Source organism: Citrus sinensis, chromosome 6, assembly GCF_022201045.2.
Source record: "Citrus sinensis cultivar Valencia sweet orange chromosome 6, DVS_A1.0, whole genome shotgun sequence".
In the NCBI taxonomy this organism is placed as follows: Eukaryota; Viridiplantae; Streptophyta; class Magnoliopsida; order Sapindales; family Rutaceae; genus Citrus; species Citrus sinensis.
This window is the reverse complement of record NC_068561.1, coordinates 23,643,179-23,663,067: the sequence shown is the minus strand read 5'-3', so window position 1 is coordinate 23,663,067 and position 19,889 is coordinate 23,643,179. Positions and strand designations below refer to the sequence as shown.

Genomic DNA, 19,889 nt, shown 5'->3' with positions numbered 1-19,889 from the left:
AAGCGTTGTGAATATTTCTAATTAAAATTAAGAATTTTTTAGGTCATTGTGTGAGTGCGAACAGCAAGAGTTGCCATCGAATAATTCTTTAATTTAATCCCACCTAGGCACCCTTCGTTGTACTTAAAATTGGGATACTATATTCCTTATTTCCTCTTATGAAAAATAATATCAAAATAATAATCCGATATCCCCAAAAGTCAAAAGCTAGCTTGGGAGATTGAGAACACAATGTGAGCTTATCCCTCTGAAATACGATTGCTCATCAATTCAATCACTCCTTAATATTAATTTTGCAACATACTTTCAGCAAGGGACTTTTCTTATCCCTATCTATATCCCTATCCAAAAGGCTTTATTTATTTATTTTTAAATTGCTAGGGAATTTGACAAGAAAAATATTCCTCCTTCAAACAAATTTGGATGACGGTTTATTCTTTTGATATTATTTTCAATATATGGTTTGATCATATCTTTAAATCCACTTTAAAACTTTTTTTGAAAATTTTAAAAAGTAGGATCTATCAAAAAAAAACTTGTAATGTTATATTTAGTACAATCGTAAAAAGATATTGTTGTTTAAATTTTTCATAGAATTGTTATATATCCACCATGGATGATTGAAGCAGCATTATTTGAGAACTGATTTATGTGCATTGAATTTTGGTCCAATATGTCTTTTGTGCTTCTTTTAGAGAGTTTGGTCACATGGCAGGTGGCCAAAGCTGGAAAAAGAGACACAATAAAATAAATGTCTGGATAGAAATTAAAACTTGTAAAGTGTTCCTTGGCCCCATTAGGTAAACGGACCATTCTACTTTAGTTCGTCACCCACAAACAATGAAAAGAAAGAATAAAAAATGGGGAGGCAAAAGTTTGTCCCCTTTCCCATTTTTATATCTCAAGATAATACTATTATTTCAACATCAATCAAAACATGGATTGTAAAATTTGAAAACTATGTCATCTATGCATGTGCATGTATATATGTGTATACATAGTTGATGATTGAATCTTGAGAAATATTTGTTGTTCGAATATTATAAAACTTGGTGTTTAATCTCTCATTTATAATCGAGTTTTAACTGTATGAGTTTCAAGCAATATAATTTAACTTGCCATCTGGGTGAGGTGAGGGTAAAAAGTTTTATTACTATAACATTAAATAAATATTATTACATGCAAATTAATTAGTTGAAAATTTTAAAACTATTAGGGTAAATTTTGAATTATTTCCTCTGTGAATTGATTATCTTCGAATTACCCCCCTTTACTTTAAAAAATTTCAAGCTGCCCTCATTTTAATTCAAAATGTAAGGGAGATATGGGGTTCGGTTGATAATTTTTTTTTATTAACAAAAATAGAGGGTAAATTGGGATTTTTAAAAATAAAAAATGTGATTTGAAGATAATCAATTCACGATAGATAATTCAAACTTAAACCCAAACTACTACCCCACCACTGCCTTTATTTTCAATTTGCATATTTAAAGTAGAAAAAAAATTATTTAGAATCTTCATATTTCAGGACTGTTTTGAAGTTTAAATTATTCAATTATTAGATTAGACAATAAATATTTTTGGATTATGTTGTTATCCGAATCTTTGAACATGTGATTTAAAATAATTCAGAAATAGTTTTTCATTATCTAATTATTAGATTTCCTCATTATTATTGAATATATGATTTGAAATTATTGAGAAATAATTTATTCTCTAACTGTTAAAAATTCTTTGTTCTCTTATATACATTTATTTTTAACTACTCACATACATGGGTTATCTACACATTAGTATATAATTAACGAAAAAACATCTTTCTCTCATGTTTACAATAAAAGAAATTCATAAGTACATCCTAAATATTGATGTATCATTTAACATGTTAAAGGTAAAATGTTGAATCATATATTGTGAAAAACTATCATTCATTCATTAATAAAACACTATTTGAAATACATTAATTCTTCTTCACATCACTTCCATGCATGGTGTATTTTGATTTCAGATTAAAAAATATTATTTTTATATATGTTACACATTTGATATTTACAAAATATATACCTTTATCTACGAACGGTTAATCAATAACCATCCCTCAATAAATGAGTTCTTAATTAAAAATCACAACCAAAATAAGGTGGGACTTTAAATTTAAAAAAAAAAAAACTAATGCTATTTATATATGAAGCATTAGGTACAACATGTAATCATTTTAAGTATCCATCACATTTATGTATGCACAAAGCCAATACACATCCACCCCCATTATGCACAATGCCAATACTTGTGATAAAATGTAGGTGAGTCATTTTATTTGCATGGTTGATGATAATCGTGTTTATTCAATCATCTAATTCAATATGCTAAATTCATTGAAATTATTATATTTTAGCTAATTGTATTAGTTCTTAAAGAACCTTAAATATGCAGGAGAACTGATGTACATAAATGCTATTTATTTATACGATTAAATAAGCACTTATACCTATTAAGTAAGTCATACCCAAGCACTAAATCATCCACCTTTGATTAAGCTAAAGATCTTACGTAATTATTATGACTTGATTGAAAGTGGGTCAGCACTCAACAGTCTTGACTGTGATTTTAACATAAGATAATTACGATCTAATTCAAGCATAATTTGCCAGTCTCTTTCAGTCCTCACGCAGTCACTTTTTGCTTTTTGATATTTGACTTTTATATGGATATGTGGGGTGCCTCAACCTCATGGCATAGGAGTTTTGAAACACAACAATTAACTAATTAGAAAGCAATCAGTCCAATACCTTGGCTTTTAAATCTCTGCAAATGGTTATATGTAAAAGGGATTAAGACCATTTGAACAATGGAGTTAAACAGAAAAGAAAAATGATAAGAAAGATTTCAGGAACCTTGCAAGGTGTGTGCTTGCATGACATTGGGAAGTTAGAAAGATTTGGTTATATTTTTCTTTTTAAATTTCTCTAAAATCCTTTTAAAACAAAAGGTCAAAAAAAAAAACACACACACACACACACACATTGACTTTAATATACATATTTTCAAATTTAATAGTATGTTTTAGCTAGATATTAATTTAAAAAGAAAAATGAGCTAATATTCTTCCATTTGACTCGGTTTAACAAATTTACAACCTATTAAAGTTAAATAAAATAACCTTTCATTGTTAGTATGACCCCATTTGAAAGTTGTTTTTTCAAAAGCATTCTCATCCTACGCCCAACGTCAATGAAGAATGCTAACAAAGTATCATTCTTTATAAATTAATTAGTTCAATACTTCAATTTGAGTATCTTTCTTTATATAATTTGAATAATAGAAGTTAAGGTTGACTTGTTTTTTAAAATATTATTTTTTCCTCAAGAACCATTCACTAGACACAGATAGTTGGTAAAATTTTGAAATTTTTTTATACATATGCACTTTTATTTATGTATGGTCAATATTTACTTAATTATTACATTTTTATTTATTAACCATCAATTATGTAAGTATACTTGTTTAGATTAAAAATGAGATGAGGAGAGAATTTTGATCCCATATGATAAATCACTTCTACTCTTTTACGAATGAATAGGAATTAATTATAAGTTAGTGATGAATTTTCTTTCAAATATTTGAAAATAGATTTTATTAGTTTTAAATCCATACATGACATTATGCATCGGCTAAGAGTTAAAGGAAGTTCATCACAGTGAAGTAGATGGGCACCCACTAAAATTATATATACAATATATATTTGTAACGTAATTTTCTTTTTTGAAAAAAAAAAATAGAAACAGTCCCATAATCCTGCTGATAATCTCCATCCACGTCAGTGGAAACATGCCTTCCTGTATCTTGGTAGCTCTCAGTATATTATTGTTTCTCCATTTTGGCCCTTCAACTAACGCCACCGAGGCCGCCCTTTTCTCCTTAAAACTCTCTTCACGTCGCTCTTTAATTATCTCTTCACATCTCAAGACTCTCAGTCTCACATATCTCCCTCTGCATTAATCTCGTACTCGTTTTGTTCCCAAGTCCTTATCTTCAATCTCAATAGCATCTTAGTATTCATTAATTGTCTTCTTTAAAATAAAACACCATCTTGGGCATTTGCGGTTGCATGTTCTCGTAGCCTTCTTTTTTTTTTTTTGTGTAACAGTGTTGAAGAAATATCAAACATGGCAGTTGAGCTTGAAAGTTCTAATATGAGTCCAAGAATTTCATTTTCTCATGATTTTTGTCAGTCAGATTTTATTCCTGTGGAGCAGCGGCAACAGGGGCAACACCTCATTAGATCCAACTCCACAGGCATTGATTTTGATTTCTGTGTTCGCAAAAGCTTTGATCAAGAATCTTCATCAGCCGATGAGCTCTTCTCTGATGGAAAGATTCTTCCTACGGAAGTGAAGCAGTTGCAGCAGCAGAAGCAGAAGCAGAACAAGAAGAAAAATGTTAATCCGGCACAAGCTGCGTTGCCAATATTGCCAAAGGATCAAGAGAGCTTGGATTTGAAACCCAATAATATTAATAATAATAAGATAACGAGGGATGAAGCGGGGGACGATGATGACTTAGAAGAGAATGACCAGAATAATAACAATAACAAGCAAAGTTCCAAGTCATTTTGGAAGTTCAAGAGAAGCAGTAGCTTGAATTGTGGCAGTGGCTATGGGAGAAGCCTCTGTCCCCTGCCTCCCCTTTTATCAAGAAGCAATTCTACAGGTTCAGCATCAAATGATAAGCGTGCTGCATTGTCAAAAGATGGCAGCAACAAGTCGCCGTCGTCATCATCAATAAAATCAAGCTATCTTAAGCCTCCATTGAAGAAGAACTATGGCTCTTACGGTAATGGTGTACATGTCAATCCCGTTCTGAATGTTCCATCTGGGAATCTATTTGGCTTAGGCTCAATCTTCGGCAAAGATAAGAATAAGAAGAAATGATTGATTGAGTAATGAAGTATATGTATGCTTAATTAATAAGAAAATTTAGGGGATTAGTGTGTTATTTTTATAGCCTATATGTTTTGTTTTCGATGATGCGCCATGTAAGGATAAGAAAGACTGAAAGAGTATGAAGATTAAAAAGGAGAGCCTCAAACCAAAGGAAAGATATAATTGATCATGGCACATGCTTTTGGAACAAAATGACAGGTAACCCTTGCTTTCATGGTTGTCCCATTCTGTTTTTCCTTTTGCTTTATTTGCTTTTTGGGTATTTTGCCTATTCGGCTATTTGCTCACACATGCTTGGTTTACATACTTTTAAGAGTTTGTATTATATGACAAGTGCCCAGGTTAAATATTTGTTCAATGATTTTGGTGCACTTGTATTGAGATTTGTTGATTAATCATTTGTTTGATTATTGTATTAGATATGTACTTAATTGTTTTGTAACCAGCAAATGAAAATTGAAAAAAATAACCCCATTTGGGTCATAAATATATGGATCTGGTCAATTTGCAAATGTGTGTTTCATTTCATGATTGACCATGTGATAAACAAAACATATGCACTGGCATTACAGAGAGAGGCCACCCTCCCCCAGTCTCAAGTTCATGCATTTTTATTTATTTTTAATGTTTTCTAATGCTGGTTTGTTTTAGAAAAGTTTGGGAACAAATATGATCATATCGATCAGTTTCTGAAGGCTTCTGCTTTTAAAAATGGCCAAAACACCACAGATGAAGTAAACAATATATTTTCCTCTTAACTGAGAATGTTCTCATCTAGCAAGCTTTCTTGGCATTAGGGTTAGGGCATGTTTAAAATGTGCAGTGCCATGCTTGAATCTATGACATGAACTAGGCCTTTTCTTGGTTGAATTTTGGCCTTGTTTGGGCCACAGCCGAGTGATGGCATCTCTGTTGTGTAGTGACAAGTTGAAAATTATGGGAGCAGAGAGACAAAACACGTAGTGTCCCTTTCCTTTTCAGAAATTGCTAGTGTTCTCTGCTGAGCTTCCACCATTGATTGATTTTGGAATCAAAACTTTGACAACTTGATGGTGACCATAAATAGTTACAGTGAAGCCAAGGTACGTAGGAAAAGTAATGAATAGTAAAAAATGAAAATAAAATGGGCCACTGTTTATAGGGATTTGAGAACGAATGGATTTGATTCTGTTTCATAAAGGACGGTCTTCTTATTATTTTATTTTGTTTATTTATTTTCTTTTAAATGAAGCTGTAATAAAAAGTAGTCTCCTAAAATAAAATTTGAGATTTCCAATAGCATCACCAAGGACACATTTCATTATCATTGGAAATTCTCACCCAGAATTCAAAGATTATGTTTGGAAGCATGAAGTGCAATGCTAGGCATTCGAGTATTTGAGTTTTAATTTTGAGTTTTAACTAAGATGATATTTATTTAATTTTATAAGTTATGAAATTCATTATTTAATAGATGAATGACATATAATATTGGAATTCAAGTCGAGACTCAAATATTAGGATGTCGCAACATAAATACTCCCTTGTACCTGTCTCTATATACATAAATGTAGTGCTCATTTTCACTACCTACTCACACACATATAGACTACTGCTAATGAATCGCAACAATTGTGGATAAAGGGTGCATGAACACAACTATATTACTTGCTCTACTGGACCCTTTTTATCCAATTAGTGTGGCCCAACCCAACTTAATACTGGGCTTGAATGAACCTGGGCTGGCTGTTTAAAGATATTAGGCTTTTAATTTTTGTTCTCTGAAATTAGAGGACTCTATGACAAAGCAGTTTGTTCTATGTGAGGAAATACGGTACAAACTCCAAGCTAGAGAGATTCCAATTTTCAAATGCCAAGCCCCATCCACATTCCACATCTCCTTGTGATGACCACACAAATCATGGCGATATGGAATGAAAGTGTATTTTCATTCCAAATTTAAGGTCTAATTGATCCCCCACTCGTACTTTGAAAGTCACATGGGTTTGCTACTTTGCTAGATAAGGACTAGAAGACTGGACCTTCTTTGCCAAGCGTTACAATTATAATCTGAATCAAGCAAGGCTCTGTCAGATTCGTTCTGGGTTTCTGAAAGCAGCCTGGACATTTTGTCCACCCACCTTGTTGGTTGTTAAGTTAAGCCAATTCTTGGTGAGGCCCATGTCTTTTGAATAAAAGGCCATAACATAAGGGTCAAAACCATCCTCAAATTTTGCTGTAACGTATAAATAAAGTATAAATAAACCCGTGACGGTCGAGGACTAAACGGACGTACCACTCTTTAAAAAAGATTTGACCCAAGCGACAGCAAATTGGTACTGATCTTTTTAATTACTTTTCGATCTAAATCTTTTTAATTACTTTGTGAAAGTTGATAAATCCACCCATTTTACAGCTTTGTAGCGAGACAAATCAAGGGTCAAAACAATTATGACTCCACGCCCAAATCTGAAAAATTTAACCCAAAAAAAAAAAGAAAAAAAGATTTTGCGACTTTTGTCTCTTTGAAGGCATCCAAAAGAAGTGGAAAATTAAAACGAGCTTCACTCTAGTCTGGGCCTCTCCTCAATTATCAATGTCAAAATAATTGGTATTTTTATTAATAATTTAATATATCGCACACCAAATAAAATTTTTTAATCAACTTCACCGATACGGACAACATTAATCTCGGTTTGTTGGCTGCTTTGCCGGTTCATGGGAACTCACGTGTCCATCTTAATAAAGTAAAATTAAAAAAAAAGTGTTGCTTTTTATTTGCGTTAAAAAAACAAATCTAAATTATTCACTGCGTTGCACGGCATCATCTAATCGAGCTGACGTGTCCTTTTCATAAGGCGAGTGAAATGAAGTTTCTACCGCTGCGAGTGAGTAGGTTGTAAATTTCGAGTTTTATTTTTTCGAAATATTTGAAAGGGATTCAGAAAAAAAAAAAAGAAAATAAGAGAAAGAAGGCTCCCAATAGTAGCAGTATGTAGCGACAGCGGAAGCTGGCTGACAGACGTGGACTCGACGATTTTTAGTTTTGTCCTTATTTGTCTTGTCTTGTCTCGTCACCCGCTTCTCGTTTCCAACTGATTTTTATCAAAAGCAGAAATATTTACACACATTTAACTGTTGGAAAAAATAATAATTACAGGTTGTGAGTTGTGACTCCGGATTACCGTACCTTTAAATTAAGCACTGTCAAATTATCGAATTAATTGATTTTATTTTATTTTTTTACATGACAGACTTAACCTTTTTTTATGTAAAAGTTCTAAAAAACTATCAATTTATCTGCAGTCAAATTAAGTTTTAAGTTAAATAAGTAAAAAGAATAACAACATTGAAGTGCTGATAGTTGACTAGACTGAGTGCGCGTGCCTTAGCCTCTTTGTTCCCTCCCTCCATCCCCCTCTGCTTATCCTACGCACCCCCTCAATTCTCGAACACCTACGATGTCACGTATCCCGCGGTCTAATCAATCAATCAATCACTCTAAAATCTCTCTCTTTCTCTCTCTCTCTCGAGCTCCTATCGGTTTCAACCGCAGAGCAGTGAAGAACAGAACACTACCCTTTTCAGCTTTCATCTGCCCTCAAATTTCTCTTTCTCGAGCCCCCCTCATTATTCTTTCTCTTTTCACGATCGTCGTCACCGCCAACAGGATAAAAAAAGGAGAATCACTGGCTCTTTGCGTCAAGACATTACACTTACCTACTATTGTATGCTGTTCTGCTGCGACTCTTGCTCTGTGTCTTGTCATTTTCTTTTCTTACAGAGATACTGTAAGAGAGAGAAGCTGCCACTAGGCATATGATACCCCATTAAAAAATTTAATTTTGTTTACTCATTACGTTATTCTACTGCATTTCCCATCTGGGTGCTTGTTTTTCCCCTGCCACATTGTGTCTTTTGAGTTCTATCATTGCTTGTTTTTATCAAAATTAGGCCTTTTTTGTAGGAAAATTTTGAAATTTTTTGGGTTCTGGAATGCGGTGCGACTGGCTTATGAGGGTTTATTAGGCTCAATTTCAATTTTTTTCTGGATGTTGGAGAAAATGGATGAAACCACAGCAAGTCTGGCGACTTCGTCTTTGGCAATAACAGAGAAGAGGCCTCAGAGAGATAGGCCTGGTGGCTGTGTTGGTATTTTCTTTCAGCTGTTCGATTGGAACCGTAGATTTGCCAAGAAGAAGATTTTTTCCAGAAAATTGCTTCCTCCAGGTTTGTGTATTTATGAATGTAGTTCGTTGTTCTTTAAAGTTCACATTTTGTGAAGAAAAGTTTGAATTTTGATGCTGCATTGTGTTAGTTCGAGCGAAACAAGTTCATAAGAAGTTTGGAGGGGACGAGAAGATGCCCAAAGCAAAGCTCCATTTGGTAAAGTTCTAGTTTCCTTTCTGTATTTGTCATGTTTGCTTGCTTGTTTTTGCTGAATGTCTAAAATAATCCGTGAGTATTTTGTTAATCGTTCTGTTATGGTAGATTGCTGACGAGAACAGTGGGGGTTTTCCTAATATGAAGAAAAATGGTAGCCGTAGTATTGTTGATTTAGAGCCTAAGAATGACATGCGAGCGCCGAGTTTGGTTGCTAGGCTAATGGGTCTTGATTCTATGCCGGATGTACGTAAAGATAAGCCCAAGAAACCTTCATTTGCTGGTTCTTGTGATGTTAGAGACGACAAATTTGTGAATGAGCACAGCGGGTCAAGTAGGGAAGACTTGAAAGACAGAGGATGTGGAAAAACCGAATCTAGGCCGCAAAAGATACAAAAGACTGAGCCGTTTGAGAGGCGGGTAGTGACTCGGTTTGGTGCCGAGGCATTACAAATTAAGGGTGTTTTGTCCAGGTCGAGAGGGAATTATCACAACAAATTTGCTTCTCCAATAAAGAGTCCTAGGGTCTCCAATGCGAGGAATGTGTCTAGGACCTCTAGGTTGATTGATGCTGCTACTAAAATTTTGGAGCCAGGTCTGCAAGCTACAAATAGAGCAAAATCTGCTCTCACTTATTCAAGTTCAGCTCCTTACACCTCCACGGATGAGGTTTTGTCAGAAGCAAGAATGGAGGTCGTGTCGCCAGATTTGGCAAAACAGTCTACTTATAACGTGAGTATCTGTAAGTCCTTCATGGGGCAGACTTCTTGTAGAAATTGTGGTAATATGCTGGATGTTATGGACTGCGGATCAAATGTTGAAAAACATCCACCTTTTGTTTATTCAACTTCTGCTTCAGATTTTGTCAATGTCTCATCTCTGGGAGTAGGAAACAGTGAACCAAGATCACCTGAAAAAGAAAAAGATGTAGCTTTTCGACAACAAGAGCAACCTGTATCTCCTTCTGCTCTAGGAAAGGTTAGTAACGAAATACAGTTAGGAAGTGTACCCAGTCCTGATAGGAAGCCTTCTTTGCAAGAAGGTCAAATTCAGTGGAAGGCGACAAGCCAGCGGTGCAAGCCTCAAATTGAGGAACCATATTCTTTTACTTCCAAGCAAAGAACCCGAACCCAAAATCAGATGTCCATGTGCAGGAATAGGATGCCACCAAGGGCCAAACTGAGTAATCTTCCTGACAGGAGTGTTTCATGTTCTGCTAACACTATTAGTGGGGCCAAAGATTTTGTTGCTCTAAACAGAAATATAAGTGGCCGCACCAGGCCTAGGGTTCCTTCTAAAGTAGATAATGCTAGTTTTGATGCTGAGAGAAAATCTTGTAATCAGCAAGATGGCTCATTGTTACAGTTAAGGACCCCGGTACGGAAGAGGAGTGCCAATGGACCAGTCGAAAATACAGGCTTTATCAATTCAACACTGGGGAGAGGGAGAAATTTAAGGGGCTGTACGGTGACTGGCCAAGCAAAGGGTCTTAACTCTTGTTCAGTGAATCGGACATCTATCAAAAGCAAAGCAGCCCGTGAGAGGGATAGTATGAGAGATAATATTGGCAATAAGGAAAGTGGCGTAATTTCTTTTACATTTAATTCTCCATTGAGAATCAAGACTGAGAATGCCACACACGTGAAGGAGAAAATAAAGGAGCAAAATGACACTATGAGTAAGGGTGCTTGTAACAGGAGAAAGATAATGGATGAGAATGATGGGTCCTCATTCCTGAAAACACAATTGCCATTGACAGGAGATGCTTTAGGTGCCTTGCTAGAAGAAAAATTGAAGGAACTGACTTTGCAGGAAGACGATGAGTTGGTTACAGCAGGTACCCCACCTAAGAGATCTACTGCTGCTATTCTCCAAGAGCTAATATCCGCGTTGACAGCAGAGCAGCCTATTTCTCAAGATGGTCATGTGTTTACTGCAGATGTTCCTTTCCAGGTTGGTTTCTCTTTCCTTTGGCATATCGCCCCGCGTATTTTGGTTTTCACAACTAAGCATAATATTACTTGTGTTATTGTTTGTTGGTGATATTAATAATTTTGTTCTAGCTTGTACTCTGCTTGTTTCTGATTCTGATAACTTTTAAATTGTTCTGAGAAACGACTTGGTTGAAGGGGTCAGTGCGCGTAGAGAGAAAATGAAAATGCCTATAATTATTGATGTTTTTGCACCATTAAGTATTTGTTAAAAGGAGACACAATCGCTTTGAATTGACTATAAATATGTGGGTAACTAATGTTCAAGCAGTTGATTCTTAAAATTTTTAGATATTGTTATACAAGTGAGTGCAAGCGGTTGATTCTTAAAATTGTTAGAAATCGTTATACGAGTGCCAAGTGTTGCCACTGAGAAATTTTGTACCTTATGGTTATGGGTTCCTTTGCTCATCTCAGACCAAGGCGAAGAAGAAAGTGTATTCAGTTGGGTCTACACACGACGGTGAACATCTTAGTCCTGGCTCTGTCCTTGAAGCTTCTTTCTCAAATGACAGCTGCGTTTCCAGTAGCATAGATGATAGCTCCGGTAAGGAACTGAATTTATAAGTGAAGATGTCTTTTTGAAAAAAAGAAAAAGAAAAAAATCCATTCTATAATTTTCATCTTTGTTTCCTACCTTTTCTCTTACAAATAGTATTTGGAAAATCCTTTTTGCCAATTCAAAATATCTTGTTTGTAATTCCAGGACGTAGGCTGCAGCTTGACTCCATGGATTACCCCCAAGATCAGTTTCAACCAGCAGCTCCTGATACAGACCTTCTAGATTCTGCAACCTCATTGACCAAAGGAAGTGCTGGTAATCAAATGGTGATTGACCTTATTGACCAAATTTCTAAATTGCTGCTAAGCATCGAATATGTTGATCTTGGATTAACTGGAAGCAAGCTAAGTCATGCCAAGGATGTTATCTTAAATGCTGAACTATTGTTTGGAAATACAAGTCTGCATAAATCTGGTGGAATGACAGATTTTCTTGTAGCACCCTTTCTACTTGATGAACTTGAAGTTCTTGCTAGTGCTATGCAGCCGAAATTTAATTGCCTTCTTGGTTTTGAAGCAACAAAAGAGGGCAATCAACTTAGGGGATTCCTTTTTGACTGTTGGATAGAATGTTTTGATGCAAAATATGGCCAATACAGTAACTCTGGATTCAAGGCATGGACTAGGCTGCCTCTACGAATGAAGGCAGAGATGCTGATTCGAGAAGTTGGAGAGGAGGTTATAAGGTGGACGCATTTGGCTGGGATGACTCCTGATGAGATAATAGAATGTGAGATGAGTCATTCCTTGGGAAAATGGACAGATTTTGATATAGAAGCATTTGAAACTGGTGCTCAAATTGGCTTGGACATAATTCAAATTTTGGTCGAGGAGATTGTGAAAGACATCTGGGAGTGCAGGCCGGTGTCCTACTGAATTTCATGAAGCCCCGGTATTCTGACTTGTTGAGTTTCTTTTCTTAGTCATGTGGCAATTAACATGGTTTTTTTTTTTTTTTTTTGTACAAATCAATGGGGATGGTATTTGGTTATCAAGTGATATTTGTTTTTGTAGATGGGCATTGTATCAATACATTGCATGCTTTATTTATTCTGAAATTTCCAAAGAGCTTCCACAAGTTCAAAGTTCAAAATTTCAAGTTGTACTTTGACCAACAATGTTTTGAATATGAGCTCGTGAATCCAAATTTTGACCCTTTAGATCCTTCTAACGGAATCATCATCGAGTTCGGGAGTTTTACGATACTGAGTTACCCAAAAGGCAAGCATTTTCCTCTAAACTTGTGTTTGTTCTTGTAAATTACTCAAGAAATCCCAAGTTGCTATTGTATCATCATATCATAATAATTGATATTTGATAGAAACCTCCATTAATTATCTGCCAAAAAAATTCAATTGGAAAAAATCCTTGAAAAACAATAGAAACCTGCTCTATTATATTATACATAATCACATGCAAACATGATTATATCCAAAGCTTTATGTTCTATTCTATTAGGAACAGAACACACCCTCCCGAAAAAAAAAATAAAAAATCGTGATCAATCATCAACCTGGCACCTAGCAAAAGTTACGACAAATCCAATCAACAACCATTGGAAAAGAAAAAAAAATGAAAAAAGTAAACTCAACCAAACATTGAATATTGTCTACTCAAAACAGTCTTCCTCCCTCCTCTGTTTTCCCCACAAATATCCTTTGCCACTCCCATTGACATGCCCTTCAATTCTTCAATACTCGCATAACTCTTTCTTGCCATCATTCCCTTCTTCTCCCCCGCATTTGCCGACTTACTTCCTCTGGAATTCGACAAATTCCCATTCATTTTCGACCAATTCTTAGCCGGAGGAGTCAACTCAAGTGCCCCACCCGCCGGCTTCCGATTTTCTTTCCGCAAAGTTGCTGAAAAGTCAGGCACTGACTGAGCCAAAACAGAGGAAACAGAGGACCCTTTTCTTGAACCAGTCAAAATCCCCCGAAACTTCACTTGTTTCTTTAAAGGCGATCGCTTTGGCTCATACGCTTCATCAGTTTCATCTTCTTCTCGCATAATCTTCCTTCTCAGTCTTGATTCTCTCAGTTCAGCGTATTCATGGTATCTGGGTCCCCTCTCCATGAAGTAATTCTCTGTAATGAGTTTCAGTGTGACTGGTGGGTTTTGAGGATTAGAGTTCTGAGAAAGTAGGAGAGATATGGGATCAAGAAGAGTGAGGTTTTGTTGCAGAGAGCCGTTAGCTTCTGCCATTTTTTTTGTTTTGTTATGCTGATCAAGATGAAAGATTCTAAGAGTTAAATGCTTTTGTAGTTTTGTATTAAATAAAGATTTGCCCCCTTCTCCGTTTCCAACGGTCTAATAAAATGTGAGATTTTTATCTCCCACCCCCCCGACCCAATTTTTATTGTACTGTCTCTGTATTTGCTTCCAACGTTCTTATTTAACGTGGGTCCTATTTGAAAATCTTAAAGGGCGTTGAAATCACCTTGGATTCTACACGAACCGTTTGATTTGGTTGGAAATTCATGATGGGTTATCTACTTTTTACTGAAAAGTTAAAGGAAGCTTCTTTGATATGGCCTTGGATGCAGGAGATTTGTCTCTTTTTTCAATGACATTTTGTTTTTGGTTTTGACAAAAGTTGATGCTCCAAGTCCACCACCAGGGCCGGTTGAGTAAAGTTTTTCCAAATGGCAGGAAATTAGGCTCCATGAAATGTGAATCTACGTGATATAATTTTTGAAAAAATATGACAATTTTTTCTCAAATAAAAATAAGAAAAAAGGACATTTACATCTTTAAAATATAAAAAAAATTATCATGTAAATTTTTAATTTTTAATGAGAAACGCGAAAATCTTCTTTTGATTATAATATTTTTTGCAAATGGTGAATAAAATAATTGACTTTAAATTTTTTAATAAATACAAATATAATTAAAATTGTTAATTTATCCAATAAACTAATAAATATTAGAATTTTTTTAATACTTAAACTAAATTTTTAATTTTTAAATTATTATATTTATTTTTCATAAAAAAATTTAAATAAATCACTGAGTTAAATCGATTTTACAATTAATAAAATACATCTCACGTATTAATAATATTTAAATTATTTTATATACTATTGAAAATAATTTAAATTTTTATATATTTATTTAATATTATGTTTTTATTTATTATAAAATTCAGTTTAATATAATATAAGATTGTAAAGTATTAAAATATTGTAATTATTTGAAATTGTATATATTGTTAAATTTATTTAATATTATATTTTTATTTATTATAAAATATTAGAGTTATTTTTTTAGGTTAATAAAGCAAAAAAGTATTATAGTAAAAAAAAAATCTTGATGCCTTTTATTGAAAACTCGAGGATTTATTTAACTATTTCTTCAAATCTTGAGCCTATAAGTGTCTTTTTTCTTAAAAATAAAGTGGAATTATTATTATTATTATTATTAATAAAAGAGGTTGTTAAAAAACACTAAAGAAGGATTAGCATTAGTAGAAAAAAAAAATAATTACATTAGGATACACATTAAGGAGGTATTACAAACAAAAGAAATAGAATTTGACATCCTAGAAGAAATCTTCATCTCTATGGTCATCATAAGTTCCCAACAAAGCATGTACGGTACGATCAGAAGAACACTTTAATCTCTCTATTCTGCATTCTTTTGGTCGCGGACGGTCAAACCGCGTGATACTTATATTTCTGCCCCATGTTAAATCTAGAAATGTTCTGATCAAATCCATTGAGCACCAAGGTCCTCACGGCCTCAACTCCTTGTTCCAAGGCTGCATCAATCTGTTAAAAGACAAATAGACAAATGCCAACTGAAAGTTGTCAGCAAGACTTTGGCAGACATTAGAGAAGCTAGCACAGCCATAGAGATATCTGCAACTAAAAAGCTTTTGCCTTTTTGTGTTCATGGATGTGAGCGGTACACAACCAATTTAGTAAGAATTGGACAATTTTATAGCAATTGCGGAGTTATCTTAACAAGATACATCATCCCATTCAACCCAATCTTGGACTTAAATTCAGATATTATAACGTGTCTGAAAAACAACCAACAAAAATATTCAAAACAAACTGAAAGAGATGGTAAATCTAAACATTTGGCTGTCTTTTACAATTATATGGTTGTTAATGCAGGTGCAAGGCACCCAGAGCAACCAGTCATCATTAGCTAACTAGCCTTGGAATTAAGGTTTAAGATTGGCATTACAATTAACTAGACGCAACAGATTTTGTCATTAAATAAGTCATCTAGACAAGATGCACAACATAGTTTAACTAGTTTATACCTGTTCCCGCTCTATGGGGCTGAACTTCTGTAGTAGATAAGCTTTCATGTCCATTTTGCCAGGTGGATTTCCAATACCTGCAACATGTGGAATTTGAATACAGTCTTCACTTTAACTAAAAAGGGAGAAAAATTCTTGAAGACGAGAAAATACTATAGTCAAGAAAAAAGTGATGGCCCCAAATGAACCAACCTATGCACAGCCGAGGAAACTCACGACAACCATCCAGATGGTTCATCACACTTTTCAACCTGTTGGAAAAGAGAGTAATAATTACAAATATTTCTCCATTCCTATTTATTAGTGACTACTAAACTAGGAATTATTGGATACATTTTACAAGACAGCAAAATAGAGATATCTCATCTTTTTCACTAATTCACAGCACAAAGATCACTTACAGCTTGAACTGTTCCACACATAAATAAACATTTCAGAAAGCAGCATTTGTGGCAGCTGCGATAGTAACATCTTATGCTATATGGCCTTTTTTTTTTTTTTTTTTTTGGGTCCTAGTCATTTTTACATATCTTTTCATGGAGTAATTTTTCCAAATAGATTGTTTGCATTTGAACCATCACAAGGTTTTATATGAGAGTGAGCCCAACAAATACACTAGCTCCACTGACTAAGGGATCAAGACAAAAAGTAGTTCCTTTGAGAAGCATAATTTTCTTTCAAAGCAAAAGGGTGGATACAACGTGGGAATTCGTACAAACTCTGTCACAACTGATATCCAAATAACATACCCATTGTGATGGCCATGCCCTCCTTTTGGCTGAAGTCTGAGAACACCATTCATTAAACTCATCTCATCATAGATCTACAAGGGCAAATCCCAGAAACATTTTGTCAAAACACTATATTTATCGTACGGAGTCATTTGATTTTCCTACTGCTGAGCATGAGATGGAGAATGCTTACCACTAAAATGTGACGCAGCGGTACTTGATAATGTGCAGCAAGAGGCCCGACCTTAAGAATAGTGAAAAGAAAGAAAAAATAGGAACAGAAATGACTATCATTCAGTGACTACAACTAACTAATGAGAAAAGATATCTACTTATTAAGCCTAAGGAGGAAAGAAGAGAAACCACAGGAATATTAGAGACAAACAAGCATACATTCAATGGAACAATCAAAACAAATAGACCTAATTGATAAATGCCAGCCAATCAACACCAATAAATGTTTTTCAGGCTATTGATAGCCATTACAGAAATGTAAGACCTCAGAAGTGCATCATACACGGAATATCCACCTAGATTAAATCCTTTCAAGAAAAGAGCCTTGTCTTGTACCAAACACAAATGAAATTTGGACACTTGAAATAACTTTTTCATAATAATCTAGAATGCAGGATCAAATCACAAACAAATAAAATAAGGAGCCAAAAGAAGTCTTGGACAGCTAATGGAACACGCTCAATTTTTTTAATCCTTTTTGAGATTTAACAATTCTCAACATGGCATCTATTGGGCCAAGATGACAGCCATTTGCAAATGCCATGTGAAAATGGAGAACTGACATCCGTGGAACTATAGTGTAATTTAAAAGCTGAAATAGGAGACAGAACTAACCGATTCCCCACTGAAATTCATGTATGCCTGAGGTTTTGCCAACAAAATCGGCACCTCTCCAATGGAACCTGTACTGATCATAAAACGAATTTGAACAAACAACCAAGCAGCAAGCACAGCACAACAACAAAAAGGATAGTAAAAAAAAACTGTTAAAAAAAAAATCAACAGAATAAGAACCTATTCCAATTAAAGCCTTTGACTGTATTGTGTTCATAGCAATGCGTTGCGCTTGAGCAATGTGATCAATCATTTCAAATCCAACCTGGCACGAGATACTACATATAGTCACAAATATCAAAATGGAGACAAACTTAAACACAAACAAAAGCTAAAAAGTTGGAGCAGCATTTGGTTGCTTACATTGTGCCTAGTGCCGTGGTACTTAATCCCAGGGTTACCCAATCCGACAATCAACCAAGGTGTATACTCCACTTTAAATCCACCATTATCATCTGGCAACGAAGCATGCACACAAAGCCTTGTTGAAACTTGACGCTTTTGAGGAAAGGGAGGCCCTCTCGGACAGGAAATGCAAGTTTTTGGGGCAGAGAGTGCATACAACATTGACCTATATTCAGAAACAACGTATTACCATCAGGCAAGGCGCTTGAAAAATGTATAAACAAATAAAATATAGAAGCATATACATAAACATTTACGTATTATTGGGTACAAACTGTGTGTATAGGAAACTCAAGAATCCCAAGTATTTGCATTTTATTTTCACAATCCGAAAAATTTCCTCAATAACTAAACGGGACCTATGTGAAAAATTAGTGGAAGTTCATCATCTGAATCAAACTGAATCCCAATTTTGTATCACTCATCTGAAGCTCAGATACTTAAGCAATCCATTTTATAACATTGCAGAACCAAAAAGAAACAACAACAACGTTAACATTTATGCTATTTAAATACCTAAAAAGATAAGAGCCCACAATTGAGCAAGCCAAGTAAAATAATAATAGACAGAGCTGAAGCAATGAACAGTTCAAAATTTGAAGTGGGTATGAACTGCGAAGTGTAAACTGAAAAAATGAACAAAGGGTAAAAGAAAATGCACCTATTCTTGGGTTTCTAAGACACAACGATGAAAGAACAGAGGCGTGGCAGAGCTCAGTTCGAGGCTTATAACGTTTCTGCTTGTGTTGTGTTGTGCTGTGTTGTACTGTATGTAACAGAGCGCTGGCGGAAGAAGATAAAATCAACTACTTTTAATCATGGGCTTAAATTGGGCCTCTTCTTTGGGCTAAGTAAAATTACTTAGCCCATTTACATTTCATGAAGAGCGTTGTGGCATTTATAACTCTTCATTTTATCTCACGAACTGCTAGTTCCTAATTAACCTCTTATATTTCCTCTATTACCCTTATTTTTTAAAAAAATTCTTTTCTCCCTCACTTATTCTCTAAGACCAAATTACAGCAATCTGATTTTCAAGTCCATCCCATTTTGGCAGCTTTTCCTACAACTTTATATCTCTTTAGCAAGAGCTTGAGAAGGCTACAAAGGCTGGAAAAAGTAGGTAAGTTTTGAAGCTTCATGTTTGAGAGGTTGAGGTTTGCTTTGATCATAAAACGATTCATATGAAATAGCAAACCCAGAGTCAAAAGCATCGAAGCATTAAGCACTTCAAGGTTTCCGAGTCCTAAAATAATTACGGGCAAATATTTGAATGTAGGATAATTCCTGATCAAATAAAGTTAAGAGAGTGTGTTATGAAAAAAAATTTGATTAGTTAACGATTTAGTGTTTGGAGCTTTTGATTTTATTTCGCAAAAGTAACGGAACTCTAGTTTAGAAGGGGGGGGGGGGGGGGGGGGAGAGAATTTTGGTTGAATAATGTAGGCTAGAGAGAGAAAAAAATTAAAAATTGAAAAGTAATATTTATCTTTAAATATTGTTGTACTTTTAAATAAGGGTAGTTATGTAAATAAGATGGATTAATTGAAAAGGGGGATGTTGAGATAAATTGAGGGTTCAAATATCAACGCTTTTATGAAGATTAATTAGGATAAGTTTAGTACGAAAATTTAGGTAAAAATAATATGAATCGATGATTATTTTATTTTATTTTTGTGGTGAGCTAGCGTATGCGAATTCATATGAACTATTAGATCATAAAAGGGTTAAAGTAAATCATGAAAATAAGTAATGCATGGCGTGTACAACTAAC

General features: G+C 34.6%; 4 protein-coding genes across 5 annotated transcripts; 2 read left to right on the top strand and 2 right to left on the bottom strand.

Annotated features, from left to right (window-relative positions):
- Positions 1-3,848: 3,848 nt before the first annotated feature.
- LOC102608344 (uncharacterized) lies at positions 3,849-5,350 on the top strand. The gene has a single exon (XM_006482174.4). It carries the CDS (start codon positions 4,167-4,169, stop codon positions 4,929-4,931), a length of 765 nt encoding a protein of 254 aa, XP_006482237.1. The 5' UTR covers positions 3,849-4,166; the 3' UTR covers positions 4,932-5,350.
- A 2,951-nt stretch (positions 5,351-8,301) lies between these two features.
- Positions 8,302-13,021, top strand: LOC102607850 (uncharacterized). Its single transcript, XM_006482173.3, has 6 exons — positions 8,302-8,650; positions 8,890-9,152; positions 9,241-9,308; positions 9,414-11,258; positions 11,714-11,843; positions 12,003-13,021. The coding sequence occupies exons 2-6, from the start codon at positions 8,975-8,977 to the stop codon at positions 12,731-12,733; spliced, it is 2,952 nt and encodes a 983-aa protein (XP_006482236.1). The 5' UTR covers positions 8,302-8,650; positions 8,890-8,974; the 3' UTR covers positions 12,734-13,021.
- A 204-nt stretch (positions 13,022-13,225) lies between these two features.
- On the bottom strand, positions 13,226-14,202 carry LOC102630774 (hypothetical protein). Its single transcript, XM_015531506.3, has one exon. It carries the CDS (start codon positions 14,060-14,062, stop codon positions 13,445-13,447), a length of 618 nt encoding a protein of 205 aa, XP_015386992.1. The 5' UTR covers positions 14,063-14,202; the 3' UTR covers positions 13,226-13,444.
- A 1,088-nt stretch (positions 14,203-15,290) lies between these two features.
- Positions 15,291-18,918, bottom strand: LOC102607369 (chloroplastic group IIB intron splicing facilitator CRS2-A, chloroplastic). 2 transcript variants are annotated; one of them, XM_006482170.3, is made up of 9 exons: positions 18,777-18,918; positions 18,074-18,281; positions 17,891-17,975; positions 17,711-17,778; positions 17,055-17,105; positions 16,880-16,953; positions 16,323-16,381; positions 16,131-16,207; positions 15,291-15,627 (listed from the first exon to the last, which is right to left on the bottom strand). In XM_006482170.3, exons 2-9 carry the CDS (start codon positions 18,275-18,277, stop codon positions 15,511-15,513), a joined length of 735 nt encoding a protein of 244 aa, XP_006482233.1. In that variant the 5' UTR covers positions 18,278-18,281; positions 18,777-18,918; the 3' UTR covers positions 15,291-15,510. The 2 variants fall into 2 exon arrangements, with proteins under 2 accessions (XP_006482233.1, XP_052299849.1); XM_052443889.1 differs by lacking the exon at positions 18,777-18,918 and adding an exon at positions 18,632-18,764.
- Between the last annotated feature and the right edge of the window lie 971 nt (positions 18,919-19,889).